This window comes from Urocampus carinirostris, chromosome 3 (genome assembly GCF_059441175.1).
Source record: "Urocampus carinirostris isolate Australia breed hairy pipefish chromosome 3, RoL_Ucar_1.0, whole genome shotgun sequence".
NCBI lineage: Eukaryota > Metazoa > Chordata > Actinopteri > Syngnathiformes > Syngnathidae > Urocampus > Urocampus carinirostris.
Window position 1 is genome coordinate 12,507,605 of NC_142351.1, and position 23,360 is coordinate 12,530,964.

Sequence of the window (23,360 nt, forward strand, 5' to 3'; positions counted from 1 at the left end):
GAATATACTGATCAATTATTATTACATTAAAAACTTAAATTGAAAACTGTGATAATTTCATTTTTCAAAATATTTTCTAGGATAAGAATATTCTTATGAAAAATGCATGCCTTATCTCTAAAAAAAACGAGAAACACTGCTCCAGATAATGATGGTGTATGCAGAGAGTGCCGTCACATGCAGATCCTTTGAAAGACAATCGTATTTGATTGCATGCCCTGTTGAAGCCATGCCCAACTAATGTCACAAAACTCACAATAAACCGAGAAAACTGAAGCATCCCTGATTCGACTACAGCGAACGCTGGTGAAAACTTAACGAGGAGTGTATTTCTCCTAACGCTCGTTGCTCCTAACGGCTGAGCGCCACCTAAAACCTGTTCTAAAAATAGCCACCGCTTAGGAAACGGCGGGCTTCTTCTTCTGTGTCTTCCATTGTTTGCCAGATTGTATCACACATATTACTTTTTGTTTGACACCTCTGAGTGCAACGACCATAAACATAGGATGCTTTGTGACACCGAGGCTAAATGAAACTAGGAAAGCTACTGGACTAGTTTTAAGTTTTTAAGTTTGATGAGTGGTATGAATAAAACACCAGAGTCAAAATAAATTGAACAAAAGCTGCCAATTCAATAAACAATGGACAAAACAATAAACTAAATTCAACATACATATAATATAAGTTTGGTTAATCTTTGTTTAATAACCCTGTTTAATATATATGTCAGGTAAATGACTAGTCAACTACTCTAACTTTGGTTGATAACTTATAAAGAGTGGAAAACGTGGTTTATGCTCACTAATAGGGTTTTAGAATTAGCCTAAATCTGTTTTGTATCAGAATTTAATGTCACACAATAAAACACTTCAAAATTCAATGAAAATTTAAATAAATTACAAGACGGTTCGTCAAATGACCAATAAAACAGAGGTTGATGGTCTACGATTTGGAGAATCCCAAATCCATGTGTATCACTGGTTTCACAAAATCCATCAATCCAAAATCAAGATTAAAGGAATAATCCAATTCCTACTGCAACCTTGATGTGAAGCTGCATGGTGAATCAGATCCTTGTTGGATTAATGGTCAGGGTTAGGGTGCCACCCAGATCACAAAAATGTCCAATTGTATACAGAATAGATGATTTTTTTTTTCCATCAGATACATTTTTTTTTATAAAACCAGTGTAGATTAGGATTTTTGTCATACGTGAACACACCATCACCGGGTGGAGTCAAACCGAAGATGAGGAGATATTTAGGAGCTATGGAGGAGGATCCCAATTCCAATGAATGTCTTGCAAACAATCGCTATGATAATCTCAAGTCCTGTCTGTCGTCTACGCTGGAGTGTGTGTTCTGGCTTTAAATGTTGAATTATCCCTTTTATCTCACTTTTAACTCACTTTTTATCTGGGTTTACACATAGAAATAGAAAACATATTTGCTCAAAGCACTTCATTAACGGAAAAGCTGCCTTGAAGGACCAACGACACCTCAAGATAAACTCAATCTGATGCATGATACTTGTCTATTCGCACAGAGCCGAAAATAAAACAATTTTTCCATGATTTATCAGGAAACGGTTAATTATTACAGAGCGTGGTTGAGCTGCACTGAGCTGGGAATTCCCATCAGCTTTGATCAAGAATTTCAAAGCGCTGCACAGTTCGCTCTGTAAGGCTGGCTGCTGACCAATCATCCAATGTGATCAATGTCTATATACAAACATGCAAACTCAAAAATGGCAAAAAAAGGGAACAGCAAAAATGAAGCTGCATTGCCACACAAGTAAGACACCTCTCTGATTTGGTAAAGTCTATTACAAACCATGTACTTTATGCAATAGCACAGCGATGTCAAACTCAATTGCACAAGGGGCCAAAATTCAAAACACACTTAAAGTCGCGGGCCAAACAGGATAAACATTTATTGAACACACTTAAACTGAATGTTTTTGGAATAAAAACAGACAAGAATATTACATTTAAACCTTAAATCACTTATACAGTATTTATTATTTTGCTCTAAATAAAAATATCTTGTTAAATTATACAACTTAGAACTTAATTTATACAACTTAACATTAAAATAACATTCAAATTACTTTGCTCCGATGTCAATGACGTATATATTCACTTAATTATTTCTCAAGATCGGTTAAACTCATTTGGACCTTTTTTTCATACATATTGGTTTCAAAACCAGACGCAAGCAGTTATTTTTTAAAAACGTCACAACATTTTGAGAGCAGGCAGCCTGATGTGCTTACCTTTGGCGCAGACGGAGTAGGGCGAGAGATGGGAGAGAGTGCTTGCACTTTTTGCATAGCTCCACCCATCCCTCACACTCACCCAATCAAATAACTTTAAGTTCTCTTCCGGTGTTTTGGCATATTTACAATTTGTTTTGTGGATTCATCAAAAGTATCCGAACACTAAACACAGATTATATAGTGAGCTTTTATATAAAGGATTCTTTAGCGTTGTACAGCCAAAACGAGTTTTTTCTGTGTGACACCTTGACTGTGAATCGTAGTGAAAACATGGCCTATATATTCTGCGAAGTACCATCTTGTGACTCATCCTTGGTTTGGCTTTGCGTATATCTCAACAGGATTAATGGTTCAATATTAGAACGAGCTGGAGAAAATTTGCATGAAATTAAATTTGTCTATATGCAATAGGTACTCATAGAAATAGCCATAGATTCGTTATATATGAAGGAACAGGTACAGTGACTAAAACGTCAGAATATGATGTCCAGGGATGAGACAGCGTTGCTCATATTGACTGGCCATTAATAACAATAATGTAAAATGGTCTTGCGAGCTGGATATGATTACGGCCGGCCGAACGTGGCCCGCGGGCCGGGAGTTCGACACATGTGCACTAGCATGTCAGACTGCAGGGAGATTGCAACACATTTTCCTGCTTCCTAGTCAAGAAATGGTGGGATGCCCTCACTTGTACTTCTACATTAATCCATGCAAATGAGGTTTGGCAAGACGGCCACTTCAGGCATAGTACCCCCCCAAAAAAGGGATATACACCAAATATGAATTTCCGGTACTATTAATGAGCAGGGGCATTTTGCTTCTTCAGGAAAATACTCGGTTGTCCCAAAAAGCGTATTATCAATCCAAAACAGAAGCCTCCATCTTGAAGGTTCTGGATAAATTGCCAGGAAGGGGGTTCTGTAGCTGTCACTGAGCTTCTCGACACTGTCTACAATACAACATATACTTTTCTTCTTGAGCAATCAAAGGTTGAAGCACCAGACATATTTTTCTGAATAATAGTGGACAAAACTTACCCGTTGCTGAGAAGGCATTATTATTTAGGGTTTACATTATGTTGCAGAGAAGCTTACAATTTGCGACAAACTACAGCAAACCGCGTTGATTAAATGCCTGTCAAAACCATTAGATTGTATAAAAACTACTAAAAGCACTGCACATTATGCACAGTAAGGACCTAATCTTTTCACAAGGGTGCATTGAAAGCAAGAAGAATAGACACAATTTAAAACCCCCCTTTTATATTCAATTTCTTAAACAAAACTAAAACAAATATGGATGAATTTGATAGGATTAAGCTCTTTAAAGTGAACGGTAGGAGCTAGTTCCCATTGAGATGTTTTTTTTTTCCTTCGGAAAGGCAGACGTTATTGGTCAAGATGCATTTTTATTCAAGGATTGTGTTTAATATAAATTTGTTGAGTATATACAAATTTGAGATTATCTTATATCTAAGAAAAAAAATGTGTACACTTTTAAATATTTTATCATATATTTTTGTCATAGGCAGCACGCGGCGCGGTGGATAGTGTGTGTGCGGCACAGTTCTGAGGCCATGGGTTCAAATCCAGCTACCAACCTTCCTGTGCGGAGTTTGCATGTTCTCCCCGTGCTTGCGTGGGTTTTCTCCGGTTTTCTCCCAAATTCCAAAAACATGCATGTCAGGTTAATTGGTCGGTCCAAATTGTCCCTAGGTGTGAATGAGCGAGCGAATTGTCTGTCCCTGTGTGCCCTGCGACTGCCTGGCAACCAGTTCAGGTTGTCCCCTGCCCACTTTCTGAAGATGGCTGGGATGGGCTCCTGCACCCCCGCGACCCTATTGAGGATAAGCGGTGCAGATAATGGATGGATGGATGGATATTTTTGTCATGATTTGCCCGTTGCCCTCAACTGTGCCTGCTCGTTTGGCTCCCCCCCTATTTAAGCTCAGTACTCTCATTCACTCCTCGTCGGTCTGTCAACAATCCTCCGCACTTGCAAGGCAAGCATTTTGACTCCCGTTTGTCCCGTATCCTGTATCCTGTATCCTGTATCGATCCCTGATCTAAGCCCCGTTTTCCCGTATCCTGTATTCGGTATCGATCCCGTCTGTCCCGTCCTCACCTGTATCCTGCTCCTCTGTGCCTGACTTCCCGATCGTCTCTGGCTACTTGACCCGTTCTGTTCATTGACCACACTCCGATCTACCGCTCCAGCTACTTGACCCGTTTTTGCACATCGACCACGCTCCTATCGCCCGTCCCGGCTACTCCACTCATTTCCGCATTCCGACCATGTCCCGATCTCGTGGGCTTCCTGCTTCTCCTGCCCAGTGATTGCCTAATTGCTGGTGTTTGTTTTCCTGCGCCTAATTTCCCCGCCTTCGCGATAAAGCTTGTTTTGAAACATTACGCGTTTTGGTCTACCCTCTGTTCTGGCTCTGGCAATTTTGTGACTATTTTGGGGATCGCTTGTTTCTCTTTTGCTGTTTTTACTTAACCAATTCAAAAGTGTTTATGTGTTTCAAAGTTTATTTTTTATGACGCTAAAAAAGTAACAATTTTGATTGAAATGTTTGTGTCGTGTGTATTTCAGGGATTATCTGTTGATTGACTCTAAGGTTGTTTAATATAAAAACATTTGAATGACTCATAAGTATGCTGTAGAGTGAAATAGATAAAGGTTATCATAATGAAGTTATAAATAATAATTGTTAAATTATAAATTTATTTTGTTTCTAATGCTGAATCATTATTTTTACCCGAAAAAATCTGAAGAAAGAACCGACTCTTTTGAGTGAGGTGAGCCAAAAAAGCCAGTTCTCTAAAAATAACTGGAATTTCCAACATTAAATGACATATACTTAATTCTTTCGAAATCTTTTTTTTTTAAATTGTTATTCCACACAATTGTATATGCTGTAAAAATATAAGAGTACAATACAATTCAGCATGACCAAGTACTATGTGTTATAAACTCAACATGACTTTAACCTACGGGAAAAAAACACAAGAATATGGTTTTATTATTTTATTGGTTTTATTCATTCTTCTTCTTATTCCTGTTTGCTGTCATTTTAATAAGCCAGTTTTAAGTGTCTCGGCCTATCATTTACAGCTACAATCAATGAAATGTAATGCCCCAAATCTTTATTTAGTGTTTTTTGTCAATTGATACAGTGATAGAATGGAAAAAGATAGGTATTTATTGAGCCCAGTAGTTGAATATTTACCAATGGATTATACGATTGTCAAGGGCATGCTGATTGATACCAGTAAAGGTATTGAAATGAAATGAAATGAAATGAAATGAAATGATCTGCATTTTATATAGCGCTTTTCAAGTCAATGACTTCCCAAAGCGCTTTACAATGTGCTCCACATTTCCCAATAGCGGCCTTGCAGCCATCTAAGGCGCTAACCTGCTTATTGGGGGTGTTAGGGGTTCAGTGTCTTACCCAAGGACACTTCGACATGTAACACGGACGAGCCGGGATTCGAACTGGGATCCCTTGATCCCAAGACGAGCACTCTACCTCCTGAGCTACTGCCGCCCAAAAATGAAGCTACATTTACATAATGTTGATGAAGAAGAATTTTGACTTAAAGTTTTTTTTTTATTGTCACTATTGGCCAATCATGCTGCTGTCATTTTTTTTACCACACCCGTTACGGTGATCTGCTTTTTGTAACATAGGCGATAATAAAAAGAAAGGGCTGAACAGGTTGGAATTTTTGGATGTCGAGAGATTTTTGCATGGTCCTCTTCTGTTCTTCCGAGCTCAAAATTCATTCATGTCTTCTCTTCTTATTTTAAGTGTCTAATACACTATAAACTTATCATATTTCCACATTGTAGGGGCTATTGATCAAGTACTGTTCATCAAAATATGACTGCCTGTCATGGCTTTCAAGATACATATTTCAGTGGACTGTGTCTCATGACAGCTAGAATTACAATCAAGTGTTTCCATAAAATTTTTGCAAACAATTTCTCTCTGAACACTTCTTAAATAGTGCCTTGTGAGAGTATGAAATGTAATCAAAATATACAAAATGTTATCAAAATTTCAATTTTGCACAAAATTGAAAGCAACATATTTATGTGTTGTGCAGGTGGAAAGAAGCGCAGACACACAAGCTGAGTGACAAGAGTTAATAATGGGGACAAAGATAATTAACTAAGTGTGATCTGCACATGAGAGGAGCGGGGTAAACCAGAAACAAAAAACACTGTCTATGAATAACTAATACCTGGCACAATTAAGGAAGTCCAGTGTCGGTAAACAAGGGATCGAGAAGCACATGTCGGCAGGAAAATCAAAATAGCAGTCAACAATCTGGCAGCTTCTGCTGTCAGCACAGTCCTTAGACACAGCTCTCTTAGAGGGACTCATGTGTGTCTAATGATTAACAAGTGCGGGGTCCTCCAGTCCGCCCGCCTGTTGGCACCCTCTGAAGGATGGACCCCCGATCCTGATAATATTCTTCTAAATTCCCTCCAAAAATGTTGTCTTTTTGTTAAACAATTAGGCACTTGAAATAAGAGGGATGGCGAATTTCAAATAATTCGGTGAAATATCAAGGAACAATTTATGTTGGAATTTAAATGTATTTTTCTTTTAAGATGTCTCACTTTTGGCAGAAGGAATTCTAATACATGTATGTACTAGTGCTATTAAAATGTATTTGTATAAATACATATTCAAGAAATTAATATAGGTTTGCTTTAAAACATATGGTGTCAGTAAACTCATAAGAATTACTTGTGAATATGAGTATTTGTCATGATTACTCATGTGAAACACCTGTGTCCGCTCTTTTGGCACCAACCACCGCGGGTTCTGATTGGCTTCCTGTCACTATTTGAACCAAGTCCTGTCAGTCCCGTGTTGTCAGTCCGTCTGTGAATCTCAGTGTATACTATGCAAGCCTTTTTCAACCCTGACTCCCACCTATCCCATTTTTGCTCCCGTCTGTCTACTACAACCTGTTTTGATCCTGACCACGTCTGCTCTCCCGTCCCGGCTATAACCTATTTTTGTCCCCGACTACGTTTACTCTCCTGTTCTGGCTTACGACTCGTTTCCGACCCCGACCACGCCTTGCTCTCCCAGTCCCAGCTACAGACCCGTTTTTCTGTCCCTGACACCGCCATCGCTCACTACGGTAGATCCACTTCCGTGTTCGGATCACAATCCGAGTACGAGAGCGACTTGCCTCCCGCGTCCACCGAACACCGGATCGTGGGCGCAGCCCTTCCTCTTTTCTTCGATAAAACTTGTGAGAAACGTAACACAATTTGGTCCTGTTTCCGTTATGGTCATGACAGTATTATGTTTATCATCCTAATGTTTGTGCTTGTAAGAGTAAATACGTCAGCTTAAGCTTACAGTTTTTGTTAAAACAGCTAAACATGTGAGAAGATAATTAGGCTCAGAGCAGATTACACTTTGATCCCAAAGTGGAAGGATCAAGTAATAATTGGGTTGGCATTGCTGTTGTTTTATATAAAATGTCAAGCAGTGTCATCTTTCAGAAAGCCTGCTCTGACACCACAACGTGTGAATCTCATAAAAGGAAACAAGATGGTCTATACTCATCCCTGTTATTGCAAATGTTGTAATGCCAGTGTAATAGGGGATATTGAGCGCCTTTTCATACATCCTGTACTAAATTAATACGTGTATAGAATTCCAAATGACAACCTCCTTTCCGTAAGTGGCTAATCTGGAACAGCCGGAGAAATGGGTACATCAGGGGTCTCGAACGTGGTGCCCGTAGGCAACAGGGTGCCCCCTAAGGACAGCTGAGCTGCCCACAGACCTGTTCTAAAAACAAATCACTAGTGCTGGGTCATTGTGATTTTCTAGTAAAATCGTTTTTTAGTGGTTTACTGAGTCAAATTAACCCTACTTTTAAATATTAACCTGGTAAACAACATGATTACAACGTTGCCCCCATGATCCAGTGATCGCTGGGCGTGGGAAGCAGGTCGCTCTGAACGCGGAAGTGGAACTTCCGTGGCGAGCGATGGCGGCGTCGGGAACGGAAAAACGGGTCAGTAGCCGGGACAGGAGAGCAAAAATGTGGTCGGGTCGGAAGCGAGTCGGAAGCCAGGAAAGGAGGGTAGACGTGGTCGGGGACAAAAAAGGTCGAAAAGCCGGGACGGGACGGTAGACGTGGTCAGGATCAAAAACGGGTCGAAGCCGGGGGACAGACAGGAGCAAAAAACAGGTTGGAGTTAGGGTCGAAAAAAGGGCTTGCCTAGTGTAAACTGAGGTTCGCAGACGGACTGACACCAGGGCACAGTTAGAAGTGGGTTTAAATAGGGACAGAGAGCCAATCAGAGTCCAAGCCAGTTGGCGCCAAAGGAGCGGGCACAGGTGAAGCATATCAGTAATCATGTCAATAGTAACAACATAATAAAAACATGATAAGTTGTTATTACACAAATGCATATCAAAGTCGGGGCCCTTTGCGCTAGTAAGTAACAAAAAGTAGCTCTCAGCTTGAGAAAAGTTGTAGAGCCCTGGTCTACATAGTATGCAAGGGCGGATTGCATGTTACGGAATATTAATGACATTAAAAATATGAATCCTGTTAGACTGATCTATTTAAGTGATATATGTTCATTATTATAATTAGTTTTAAGCACTGCTAATAATGTGCATGCATTGATATCATCCTAGTCAATTGACATAATGTGAGCGCATGCTCAGTGACACATAACGCAGTAAGCTGTGTCAGGGTCGCGTGCACACCATGAGATCATTTGCCAGTGTGAGTCATTGGCCAGTAAATCGTGTCAGTCTAATTCATGTGCAGGCAAACAAGTTGCTAGGATTATTGGTTTGCCCCAAAATGATTTGTTACAAGCGTTTTTATGGAATACCCCATGGACCTGTTACCAAGGGTGTAGTTTTGGCATGGACGTCGGGGACGTGTCCCTACCAATGTCGAACGAATATTGTTTTGTCCCCAATTATATGATGTGATTACTCAAAAAATGCTTCATGTCCCCACCAACATTGAGTAATCTGTGTCTTGCCCTCACCAATATTACTTGATCACTGTAAAACAGGTGCTATGTCCCCACTAGAAGTAAGATTTTAGGCAAGAGCACAGCCTGGAATTTGGGTCGGGACTTAAACGTCTATTATTACGTTCAGGTTCTGGACAAGCTTCTTTCTCACTGACTCTTTCTATTTCCATTTAATTATCCACCACTCATTGTTATTTGTTTCACTTTCTTTTAGGAGGATCCACGCGATAGATTTTATTCCCCTCTTGAGTAAATACTTAAAAAAAGAGTCAGCGAGAGAGAAGGCCTCCTCCTTCCAAGTCCTCACAAATGAAATATGAAAATTCAGGTTTGCTTAAGGCTCGGTACCTACAATAAATGTATTTTGTCAGGCTCAGGCTGGGTCATTCTTTAATACACGTGGGCCCGGGTCGAGTTGGACTGGATGTGTTTAGGCTCGATCTTACCTTTTGTGCCGAGACCAAGCCTATGCCCATTTCTGTTGTGTCAGTCCACTTTGGATGGAATCATCCCAAAACGTGTTGGATTGAACTGTAAATGGCCACACTGTCCTTAGATACAGTGAGACGCAAGACTTGCTTGTAAAATGTTGATGGACCTAATAAACAACTGTGCCCTTTGGACATAACCTTATGGTAATGTTCACTATGTTCTCATACTTGCTTTTGATTTTGCTATCAGACTAAATTTAAATGTATATTTATAAATTATGAATGTCAGTGTTTGAGGGAATGACAATCAATTTTTGGCAGAATCAAGCTTAAATAACTAGTATTTTGATAAGTTGATTCTGGTTTTACCATTGGAAACCTACTGAAAACCCGTTGTTTGTTATTTTGACTACTAGAATTAGAAGAATTAGAATGTACTTTTATTGTCATTCTTTGTAACCATGCACACAGAAGAAAATGTCGATACACCTGACCCGTACAGTTAAACTTTAGCGACCCGATGCAGCCGCAGCCAAACAGGGCGCAGCCATTTTAGTCATTAGGTGACCAAACCCCCCAATTCCCACCCTTAATGCCGAGCGCCAAGCAGGGAGGAAATGAGTACCGATGTTGTAAGTTTTAGGTATGACTCGGCTGAGGCTTGAACCAGCGACCTCCCAGTCTCGGAGCGTCGGGGTCACCAATGTAGCGGGCAGAGACGGGAGTCGTAGGCGGAGTGTCAAACAAAGGTGCCAATGAAAGCTGCTTTAATGACATTTAAACTTGCAATCGAAACTTACAAAACAAACACAAGAGTGGCGCGAACCGGCAGAATGAAAAACGGAGTTTAACCCCAGACTGCATTCCCATACCATTTAAAGAGTCCCCCTAGGAACTCGCTAACTGAACAATGGTTCCATGGGTGAATTATGTAAAACCCACTACACTACTATGCAACGTTTACATAACTGTCACCATCAGCCAATAAAATTGCTGTCCTTCGATACACATGCCTTTTCGGGCAGATCTGCTTTTTGTGACATAGTAGATTTAAAGAAATGAAAAGGCTCACGGGAGGGCTATGAGAAAAGATTTGAAATTTGGCGTTGGGAGGTTTTCCATACATCCCTCAACTTTTCTTATTGCAAGTTAAAAACTGTTCACACAAAGGGACTAATGCTTGAGCGACAAAAGTCCTAAACACACTTAATAGACATGTTGTCATGATTACCGATGTGAATCACCTGTGCCCGCTCAATTGGCGCCAACTGCCGCGGGTTCTGATTGCTTCCCTGTGAGTATTTGAACCGAGTCCTGTCAATCCCCTGTTGTCAGTGCGTCTGTGAATCTCCGAATATACTAGGCAAGCCTTCTTTGACCCTGACTCACGCCTGTCCCGTTTTTTTGCTCCTGTTTGTCTCCCGCTACAACCTGTTTTGATCCCGACCACGTCTGCTCTCCATCCCAACTTACAACTCATTTCCGACCCCGACCATGTCTTGCTCTCCCATTCCCGGCTAATGATCAGTTTTCCCCCAATGACACCGCCATCGCTCGCTACGAAAGATTCACTTCCGTGTTCGAATCACAATCTGAGTACGACAGCGACTTGCTTCCCGCGCTCAGCGAACACCGTAACGTGGGCGCAGCCCTTCCTCTCTCTTTCAATCAAACTTGTGGTAAACGTCACGCAAGTGGGTCCTGTTTCCGTCCCGGTCCTGACACATGTAGAATATATGATAATTTCCAGTGACAGTCACTAGTACAAGAGCTGTTTTTGTGTCTGCAAAAAATAATTGAGTGCAACGATTTCCAACTTTCCACTAGATGCCAAGTTCTTAAAATAAGTATTGCATTTGTGTGCTCCTTCCGTTTAGATCCATTTTTTCGTAAGCAGATGTCTGTGTTGGCTCAGATGCCCGAGTATGTTTCAGCAGGACCGACTTTATTTATACGGGTGTGTAAAGCTGCAGACGCCAGCTCAGCAAGTCTGCCACAACATCTCGTCAGGAACAGCAGTATCAGAGAGGCTGTTACATGAGGGGGGAAGGACTTAGATGCACTATTCATCTTCCGGTGCAGTTTTCTTACACTGCAAACCAAATCCACTATAGACACATTGGTGATTACACATCACCAATGCAATATTGTGCATTACGATGGTTTGTTGTAAAAAGCACAATAGAAAGAATTTGCTTACAGCTGACACATATTACGTTGTTGTACTACAAGTGTGGATGGAAACTTTAGCAAACTCTGAACTTTGTTCTCCACAGTCTGAAAGGAATGACAGAACAAAATGGTCATCCCCAAAGTTCTGGGGGTAGACATTGCATTACTGGCTTTCAATGCCAGATATTTAAAGTGGAAAGTGCGAGCATAAGTCGTCCCTAAACATATCGCACCAATTTGGGGTTCGGTCATACCCAGCTTTGTGGCAGAGGAGTGAAGAGCTGCACCCCTGAATGCTTTATGCCCAAAGCAGAAGGAGGATTCACTGTGGTTGTCATGGTTACAGGCAATGTCAAATGTCTCCCTAATTTTGTATTGTAGTGTAAATTATTCAAGATGGCAGATTTTCTTTGGCAGGGTTGTTAATGATGATTAAATAATTTGAAACAATCTCTTCTGGCCACAGATTTGAAATGTCTTCAGAACAAGTGATAAACGCGTGATTGAGCAAATTCTTATGTTTCCTCTTACTAATATAAAATAGTGTACTTTCCGTCTTTTTGAAGTAACAAGCTTTGGTTTTGGTCTCCTCTTGATGAAGTGAACTGTAGTCCTTCTCAGCTATGTATTGCACTGAAAGGCCTAAATAACAAATTGCTTTTATTGTGTTCACCTTGGATTGGCAAGACCCCAGGAAATTTCCCATAGAGGCTGGACAAGGCACAGAAGGCACAAGATCTTTCCTTCATAACTTACAAAACGGAGTTTCTTTTGTTGAATAGTTCATGGGACAAAATGCAGCCTTATATGATCTCTTATTTATAGGGTGCATTTCATTTGGAGCTTTATATGCCCATCTGAATTTTAGAGAATGATAAAAAAACAGGGACTTTACCAGAGGGGTCAGGTATGGGCAGGTGACCATGAAACACTGAAAAATACTGGAAAAAGACTAGAAACATGAATTAAAATATTAACAAATCGAAAAAGATATACAAATTACAATTCTAACCTTTTAAATACTCAACAAATTCTAGGTCAGCAACACATAATTCATTGAAGAATGGATTTTGACCAATCACAAGAGGGGGAAAAAGTATCTGGAAGGGAGCTGGCTGTCTATTGTATGAAATAATGAAGCCTGTTATAAGTTGTAACGTGTTGGATGTGCTGTTGGTTATGTTTATCATGCATCAGTGCTGTGCAAAACAATGTTTTGGGTAATAATAATAATAGTTGTGCCCCCCATGCATTTAACTATTCAGCCTGGAATCCTTTAAACCGTCTTTAATAAGTTCACCTGCCGTAAAAGCTTTGCAATGCTGAGCAATCAGGGTTGCAACAGTGTAGGTCGCCTTTGTAGCATTTTCATTTGACTTGCGGGGTCTTTTGAAACAGCGCTGCTGTGCTGTTAATACAGCTTTCAGTTGCTTTACTGTTTTACCCTCTCGTTTACAGTTAGTTTTTTGTAGTCAGATTTTTTCATCTGGCAGTGCCCCTTGATATGGTATTCTTTGAAAACAGCCACAATGTCTTGGCAAATTAGGCAGACGCAGTTGTTTCAGTTTCCGGTCAATAAATATTCCATCCTTCCCAGTTACCCTCAGTCAACTTTCCTTTTTTTATTTACAGTCGCTATGTTGATAATGGGGCAGCACAGCGCAGTGGTTAGTGCGTGTGCGGCACGGTTCTAAGGTCTTGGGAACCTCCTGTGTGGGTTCAAATCCAGCTACCGAACTTACTGTGCGAAGTTTGTATGTTCTCCCCGTGCTTGCGTGGGTTTGCTCCGGGCACTCCGGTTTCCTCCCACATTCCAAAGACATGCATTTCAGGTGGATTGGTAGGTCCAAATTGTCCCTAGGTGTGAATGAGTGAGCGAGTTGTTTGTCCCTGTGTGCCCTGCGATTGGCTGGAAACCAGTTCAGGGTGTCCCCTGCCCACTGCCCGAAGATGGCTGGGATGGGCTCCAGTTTATTCCAGATTATTGCAAACCACAGACTATTATGACACCATCCCCTGATCTAAAACCTACACGAGGGCAAATAATACACACATATTGTCAACATAAAATACAGGTTATAAAACATAGAATAGTAGCGTGTTTTAAGTTTACGTTGAAATTTATTAAAATTCTAAATTTCTTTTTTTTTTGTAAACGTTTTTTTTTGTACTCTATATTGCAGTCAACATCACTGGTTGACCACATATTATTAGTTTTATGAAAAAGGCTGCCGGCCAGTAAAAATCTGATGCCTAACTTGCCCCAAGGCCAGTGTCGGACCAGCCTGTTTTAGGAACAGTAGACACACATCAAAACAATCCCGAGCAATGCAGAAAAAGTGATGCGAGATGACAATGCTTGATGCATTTAGTTGAATCTTGTAAACCAAGATTATCTGCATCTTTTAAATGCAATTAAACTTAGGGATTCTGGCCCACGGGCTTTGCTATTGCCAGGCACGGACACGAATTGATGATACCAGATATCAAGGTATCGGTACTTGCAATTATGGCCGATAGTAGAATCAGCTGCCCTCGAGTGGCCATTATACAATCCGGACCCTGAAACTAGGGAAACAGTACATTTTCATTAATTAAATGTAATCTTTAGAAATTATTAGTATGTTGTTGTTTTTTACAATTAAGTAATTGTTTGCAGATAGAATGTAGTTTTGTGTACTTATTGTATCAGTATGTGGTATCAACATTTCTGCATATGTTAAGTATTAGAGTAATGAAAATGTATAATTGTGATCATTGTAGTTTCTCTAATAATAGCTAGAAGCTTCTGCTGTACTCCAACATATAATATATTTAATAAGCATTGAAAACTGTTATTTTCAGTGATAATCAATTAACTATATTATAAATATATAGTAAAACAAAGACAAAGAGAGTAAAAACTACATTGTATAGAGCACCTCATATATTTGTCAAATTACCTTTGGTTTGAGTCATCCTTTCCAAAAAAAGCAGCATGTTTTGAATGAACACTAACTTGAAAAGGAGTAAAAAAAAGAAATATAATGACCCTGAGTTGAACTTAAGCCTCCTAATATGTTTTCTTTTATTTTATTAAATAAACATATTCCAGGCTTTAATACGTAAGAGGTACATTTAAAAAAATGAGAACAAAGAAAATGCTTTTAGCAATCGGATGCAGACAAAAAGCACCACTATTTGATACACTCAACCAAAATAACAAGTGAAAGCCTTTCAGTATGTTATGGGTTGTGTTTTTGGAAAACGTTTACCATGAAAGGCGCTACCTTCATTTCAAACATCTGCATAATCACCTGCTCAGTGGTGTGAAGAAAAAACATTTTCATACTTAATCTTACCTTTGAACTTAGATTACAAAAAGTATTTTAAGATTGATTCATCTGTTCCATCCTCAGACAATCATATTCACAAAAAAATGCATTCATTGCTATTAACGTGATGACTAAATCTGGTTTCAATGGAGGATAGGACTTCTGTACTTTTCATGAGTTGACATGTTAGCTTCCATTGCTGCAACACATATCAGTGGTCTCCAAGGGTACTGGAACTACTAGGGCTTTTTAAACAGAGGCTGAGACAGAGAAGCAGACAGTGAGGAACATACAATCGTGCATAGAGAACCAGGAAGGATGACAGCAGCAGGAGCATCAAATACAGAAAATGTTTCATCTCATTTTCCTTAATGACAACGGAGCCTCCTCCCGCCGGAGGATTGCACTGATGTTGCAATTGGAAGATTCAAAAAGAAAATCTGGCCTTTTGAAAAGACAACCAAGTTTTTTTGATTGACAGACTATTTTAAGCTGAGATGCTTTCTAATTGAGGGCTTTCAGATTTGTTATTTATTTCTCTTGATACTGTGTGGCTTCATATATTTCAGACATCCTTCATCTATTGTTTCCTATTGTTTGCTTATTTATTAATGAGAGCCAATGCAAAATGATTCAAGTCAAGTCAAGTCATTTTTATTTGTATAGCCCTAAGCTAAACTAGAACACAATGGATGATCTTCTGTGGTTTCCAAAGGGAATATTGATTGCCATTGTTTTTGGTTTAAACTATGTGTCAGGAACACATTAGGCCAAGCGCAAATATCTCAAGTAAAAGAACTCAATTTAATGTACTACAATGTAGTTGATTTATAATTTCTGCAGAAGGTTTGACATCTAAAAATAACTCCTGCTAATCTCGTTCAATGATGTATAATAGACTAGCTTATGTAAGAGTTAACTTCCCAGAAACATGGAATCATCTTAACAACTTCCAATGAGATGTTGACGAGCACAGTATTTGCAGCGTCTCCGGAGTGCTTGAATAATATTGTTAGTTTTCCATCAGTAACCCAAAAATCAGTTATTTTGAGTACTTCGACTTTTGTGTATACACTAAAACAGAAGCGACTGTATAGACTGTAGAGTCTACTGATGAAAACTAGCGACATGTATGTATTCCCAAGGTGGTGGACAAAGGTTGGGAACGCTCATGCAACATAAATGCATAAGACATGTTGCTTCTGATCTTCCTGGCATGTCGAGTTTGACAGGACATCAAAGAGTGCAATCCTTTGGAAAGAATGCTTGTAACCTGATAGGGGACAGGATGAACATGGATGTTGTTCCTGGAACGTAAGCTCTCATGACTTAGAGTTTGATGTTGTGAAGACTTGCATCAAGGAGGAAAGGCAAAGGCATTTATTATTCATTACAGGAAAACTACAGTATGTATTGCATTACCCCATTCAAGCCAGTGCATTACCGTGTGTCTAACCTTAGTGTTGGGAGCACTGTCTCGCATTTCCTTTGCTTTTAAAGCTGATAGTGTCATGATTACTCATTACACTCACCTGTCCCCGCTCGTTTGGCGCCAGCTGCTGCTGGTTACCTGATTGGTTCCCCCCTCCTATTTAAGCTCAGTGCTTTCACTCGCCCATTATCAGTCTGTCAGCGAACCTCTGTTTACACAAGGCAAGCATTTTTTACTCTGACTCCCGTCGGTCCCGTTTTGTCACCCGTTTTCCACTGGTCCGTTCCTGATTTCCCCGTTTGTCTCCGGCTACGACCCGTTTTTTGACCCAGACCACGTTCTGGTCTCCCGTCCCGGCTAACGACCTGTTTTTCCCGTACAACCACGCTACGATCTCACGCTCCAGAAGATCCACTTCCGCATTCAGAACACGCTCCGATCCTGTAAGCGGCTTGCTCCCCTCGTCCAGCGAGCACCGGATCGCTGGCGTTGATTTTTCTCTTTAACTCAATAAACTTGTGAGTAACATTACGTATCTGGGTCCTCCTTCTGTTCTGGTCCTGACAGATAGAGTGTACACATATTACAGCGACAAACTATCTGTCAAAGACCAGGGATGCCCGGCCGCTGGATGGCGCACCAGTACTGGCCATGAAAATCTACAAAGAAAAATGTATTCCATTATTATTTTACCCGCTATTGTTTAGTCAACACTACAGTCTACAGTCACACCGAACCTAAATTGGGCGTTTAAGGCGGTGTGTTTGGATTGAAGTTAGTGTTGTTCGCACTGTCAGGCAATGCAACTGTGGATCCCCTTTCCTGACATTTTTATTTTAATCAAATCATTCAGCCATTTTTCTCACAGCAATTCAGACAATTTTGGACCACGTGTTGCAGCTCTCGTTGATTTGTCTGTATCGAAACGCCAGGTCTGGACCTCTTCCAAAGAGGGAGTGACACATTAGTTAAGAAAAGAATATCAGCACAGGAGATAGTTCAGAGATGAAGAAAAAAAAAACACTTTTGTCCGGGCGAGGGTAGTAAAGTGCATGGCTTCTTTGTATTTCTTCATAATTGACAAGGTATCATGTTTTTTCTTCTCCCTTTAGCATCACTGAAAGCTTTGTTACACATGCCAAATAAATACAGTAAAAAATACACTATTGTATCAAGGATGCATAAAGTCTTTTTTAAAACACACGAGATTTCGTTTCAAATGAATATGCAGAAGGGCATTGTGGGAGAAAGTTCTGCCAATGGCCCGTACTTGCATGATGCTGTGTCGCAATCCAATAGCAAACTTGCATACTTTATGTCTTTAACCTATAACGGACTGGCAAATTAGATAACTAAGACATAAGTTTGAATTCTATAAGTTTTGGGCATGCAAAATTATTTGATGTTGATTCCCTACATTGGGAAAATGCAGTTAAGAGGGCCAAAAAAACATCTTATTCTTCATTTTGAAGTGAAAACGTCATAAAGCAGTGTACCCCAAGGCTCTACTGTATTTGACTATGTTAAGCAAATCAAATAATTCAATGTTACCACTTTGTGCCTTGGTGTTATTGAAAGCATCCGAGTGAATGTTTGCTGAATGTAAAACTGAGAACCCAACTCACCGTCCTCTCGAGACTTTTGAATGAACGCATCCACGCCACTTTCTCCGTAGTTTCCTTCGGAGGCCACGGTGGAGACGTAGTTCCAGTTCATGGCTTTGACGATGTCTACCATGGCCTGGGCCTGATAAGTATCAGGCGGCACCACCCGGGAAAAGAAGTCGTAACGTGTGTTGTCACTCAGCTCTGGAGCTGTGGATGCGTAGCTCACCTGAGGGATCTGTCGGAGCAAAAATGATCTCTTAGAATTACTAATTTATTTTGTCACTTAGATTTGCATCAAATTGTTTAAATAGACAGTATCAAACTCCCTCTCTTCTTACCTTTCCCCGAATATAATACATGTCACAGTGATGAACAGTGTTGGAGCGTTTTAAAGGAATGCATTTTCATGACACAATCACTTTTCTCAGTAATGAGTGCTAAAACACTTGTGTGTTAAAGCTTATTCTATACCGATCATGAATTGCAGTATCCTCTTAGTCCTAAATACTCAATAGAAGACACAATTCACAAGCCAAATGCTCAGCGATGTGGGCTTGTTTAAGCAGGGCGCTTTGAAAGCGGTGGTTGGACTTCCGTGGCAAGCGATGGCAGTGTCGGGAACGGAAAAATTGGTCAGTAGCCGGGACAGCAGAGCAAAAACGTGGTCGGGGTCGGAAACGAGTTGTAAGCTAGGAAAGGAAAGTAGACGTAGTCAGGATCAAAAATGGGTCAAAGCCTGGGAACAGACGGGAGAAAAAAACAGGTGGGAGTCAGGGTCGAGAAAGACTTGCCTAGTGTAAACTCAAGATTTACAGACGGACTGACAACAGGTGATAGAAAAGAGTGGGTTTAAATAGAGACAGGGAGTCAATCAGAGTCCGAGGCAGTTGGCGCCAAAGGAGCGGGCACAGGTGCATCACATCGGTAATCATGGCACAAGGTATGAGCAGACTGAGATTGTTCTCCTGGATATATTCTCATTACAGTATAAACTCACATATAAGCCAAGTTCATAACAATAAAAGCAAATACTGAAATCAGGGGGTCAGCTAGTATACAAAAATATGGTGTTTTACCAGTAGTGAACCTTGGGCAGCATGTGGGAAGTTGGGCAGGGCTTATAGAGGAACAACCAACCAATGGGGCAAAAGTGAGATGGTGGCCACAGAATTCATGGTAAAAGAGTCGAATTTTCATCATCTGTCTTATTCTGCTGACTTTAAGCTAAAAGTGATAAAAACCACTGAAGAAACTAGCAAGCTGGGAGCAGCGACAAAGTTTGGAGAAGATGAAAACAATGCCAAACTTTCTAAAAAGACCAAATGTGCGAACAGGGTATGAAAACATGGACAGTACCCAGAGTCAAACGATGTTTTTGAGTGCTTTGAAGCCAAGGGATAAAGTGGATATGGAGTGTCTCAGTTCAGTGTTGGTTTGCATGCTCTCAAGATTGTAAAAGCCAAGAAATATCCAAAGGGCTCATTGCTTCCACAGCCTGGGGTACACATTTTCTTCTATTTCTTTGAGTATGTGAATTGTGGAATAACAATTTCCCCTCACATTGTAGCATCTCTGAACATTTAAGATGTGTGATCGGAGCTTTTGACTGCATCAGCTTCTCCTTAAGTTAAACAAATTCAAAGAACTTCACTCAAGTGACCCATCCTGTTAGCAACAAAGTGAGACATTCATCCTGAAATGTTTTACTCATTTCCCATCCAAGTTTCATGACAACTGTGTAATCCCGCCCCCTCCACCTCGCATAATGTGCAATGAGCATTTAGTTATTGCATTACACTGTCGGATACTAAGTGGAGTTCTAATCAGGAGGAATGTCAAAAGAATAAATGTGGTGTTAAACTAAAGGCAGTGACATAAACTAAATGTGACTTTATTAACTTGATGTTCATCCAAAGAGTTGAGGAAATCAGCAAAGGGAATTCTGACGCCGTGCCTTTGTCGCATGTCCTCGAAACAACATTTCCACATCTGCTGTCTTGTGCGGAGGCTGAATCTGGTGTGCAAAGAGTGTGTGTTACATGGTGGATGCTCGTGTTCCTGTGGGATTTTCTCACAGTGTCAGGTTGAGTGCGTAGGTTTTGTTGTCTGCAAGCAGAGGCTGGACCTTGACTCGTGTCAATGGATCTTTCACACAGAGGAATTTTACTGCAAAGTTCAAATCCTTTATTGGAGAATCCCTGCGAGTTCGATTTTTCAAGATGGCTAAGGAGTGTTTGAGCTAAGAAGTTCTAAAGCTCAAGTCAAAAACTGGAAGATTGTGTAACAGAGTGGTGGTCTCGTAAGCTCCCCTTCTGTCAAGACCAGAACGGAGACAGGACCCACTTGCGTTAAGTTTTATTGGAAGAAAGGAAAGGGTTGCACCCACGATCTGGTGATCGCTGGACGCGGAAGTGGGACTTCTGTGACGAGCTATTGCGGTGTCTGGAACGGAAAAAAACGGGTCAGTAGCCGGGACAGGAGAGCAAAAACGTGGTCGGGATCGGAAACAAGTCAAAAGCCAGGAGAGGACAGTAGACGTGGTCAGAATAAAAAAAACGAAGCCGATAAACAGACGGGAGCAAAAATAGGTGGGAGCTTTCCTAGAGTACACTGAGGTTCGCAGACAGACTGACAACAAGTGACGGATAGACGTGGGTTTGAATAGTGACAGGTATCCAATCAGAGTCCAAGGCGGTTGGCGCCAAAGGAGCAGGCACAGGTGCATCACATCGGTAATCATGATACCTTCCAAACAATTTAAAAAGATGCTTTTTTTTCTTCAGAACGATGAAACACAAACAAATGGATAGCACTCTTGAAGTATGTAAATACCTTACTTAGACAATGTGTTTGATTTTACAAGCATTACATTTAACAGGATTTCGTATGCTACTGGAAAGCAAATGATGCCAATCTGTGTGAATCCAGGGTGATGTTGCAGGTTAAACAAATCAGATATGACCAATTATTGTCGGCTAAATCACATTCCATAAAAAATACAACCCCACATCCAAATCGCATACCCGATGAAGCTGCTGGACCAAATAACCACCAGATGTGATCACCTTTCACTTCCTCCCACAAATAAATTGCATCAAAGCCAAAAACTGATTTTAATTGTAAATTTGTAAATGCAACATTGACTTCACAAAACAAACCAAGAGCTGTCAGGACCAGACCGGAAACAGGACCCACTCGCATAATGTTTCTCACAAGTTTCATTAGAAGAAAGGGAGGGAGTTGCGCCCATGATCCGGCGTTCGCTGGGCGCGGGAAGCATGTCACTCTGAACGTGGAAGTGGGACTTCCATGGCGAGCGATGGCGGTGTAGGGAACGGAAAAAAACAGGTCAAAAGCCAGGAGAGGAGAGTAGACGTGGTCAGGATAAAAAAAACGGGTTGAAGCCGGGAAACAGACGGGAGCAAAAACAGGTGGGAGTTAGGGTCAAAAAAAAGCTTGCCTAGAGTAAAAGGAGCGGGCACAGGTGCTTCACATCAGTAATCATGACACTCCACTGAGCCCTTTATTTTTATGAAATGTCCTTGGTGGTGCGGAAAATCAAAGAACAAGACGGTTACTTGCCAATAGTGACAATGATGTAAAACTACAAACCCCATGTTTGGAGATGGCCCTTGATAACAGCCCCTGAGATGATCTTGAGAAATGATTATATGTATTATATACCAGGAATTTGTTATAGTCAATGCATTATACTTCTCCTTTAAAGTAATGTTGTTAATGGTTAAGGGATTTTTGCATTTAATTGTATTTCTATATAAATTCTATTTGTAGAAAAGATTTCAACTGAGTGAGTGATACAAAATTGCTGCTATTTTCCTCTTGGAAGTCAATTTGGCCCACATTTGTGTCATGATTACCAATTTGAATCACCTGGCCCGCTCATTTGGCGCCAACTGATTGGCTCCCTGTCCCTTTTTATACCCAGTCCTGTCACTCTCCGGTTGTCAGTCCGTCTGCGAACCTCTGTTGATAGAAGGCAAGCCTTTTGACCTTGACTTCCGCCTGTCCCGTTCCTGATCTCTCAGTTTGTCTCCGGTTACGACCCGTTTTTGATCTCGGTTATGTTTGCTCTCCTGTCCCGGCTTAAGACCCGTTTCTGACCCCGACCACATTTTTGCTCTCCTGTCCCAGCAATTGACCTGTTTTCCATCCCTGACACCGCCATGACCCGCTACGGAAGATCCACTTCCGTATTCGGATCACACTCCCATTGCGAGAGGGACTTGCTTCCCGCATCCAGCGAGCACTGGATCATGGGCGCAGCCATTCCTCTTTCTTTCCATATAACTTTTGGTAAACGTTACGCAATTGGGTCCTCATTCCATTCTGGTCGTGACAGTTTGCTCAAATAGATACTTTTGGCTGCCTCAATAATAGAGGCTTGCATTGCTTAGGGAGCGTCTGACATCAACTTTATCAATTAGAAAATAGCAAAATTGAAAATGAATGAACATAACACACCACAGGATGAAATATTTGAGTAGTAAGAACATATTTAGCTTTAGCGGTTTTCTGTTAGCCATAGTATCTATGTCGTCTTTGCTTTAGGGGTTGCTAGGTGCGACTAGCACACCATTAGGAACTAGTTTTGCTTGATTGGTAATTCGGTCACAAGCTGTATTAGCATGAGTAATTAGCATTAACAACTAGAATTGACACTTAGCGTTGCTCAATTAAAAAAAAACCTTTTTTTGTTTTGAATACTATTTATATTACATGTTTGGCTGCTGTCAGCCTGAAGTCCTAAACTAAGCTATGGCAGTAAGCTGTAAGCTTTAGGTAGTTAGCTGCAACTAGCAACTAGCATTAGCAGCTTCTTTAAATTTAAACATTTGATCACTACTGCCATTGAAGTCAAATTTTTGATTATGCCCTATGTCCATTTGACTTTGACACCCCCGATGTAAACAGTGCATAATAGTCAAAATAACAAACAACCCTTGAATCCTATGCATCTCCTTTACAGGTGTTTAATATTCATAGACAGAAAAAAGCAGAATAAACATATCAATGGTTTTGGCATGGGGCAGCATGGCGGCGCTGTGGTTAGTGCGTGTGT

The 23,360-nt window shown here is 40.7% G+C and overlaps 1 protein-coding gene across 2 annotated transcripts in view; it reads right to left on the bottom strand.

The window, feature by feature from the left end:
* Positions 1-23,360, bottom strand: part of LOC148368716 (metabotropic glutamate receptor 4-like) — a 197,063-nt gene that overhangs the window by 39,392 nt on the left and 134,311 nt on the right. For both annotated transcript variants that reach the window (XM_088330734.1, XM_088330735.1), the window contains exon 3: positions 18,299-18,515. In XM_088330734.1, coding sequence (XP_088186860.1) covers positions 18,299-18,515 — 217 coding nt within the window. The remainder of the gene's footprint in view (positions 1-18,298; positions 18,516-23,360) is intronic.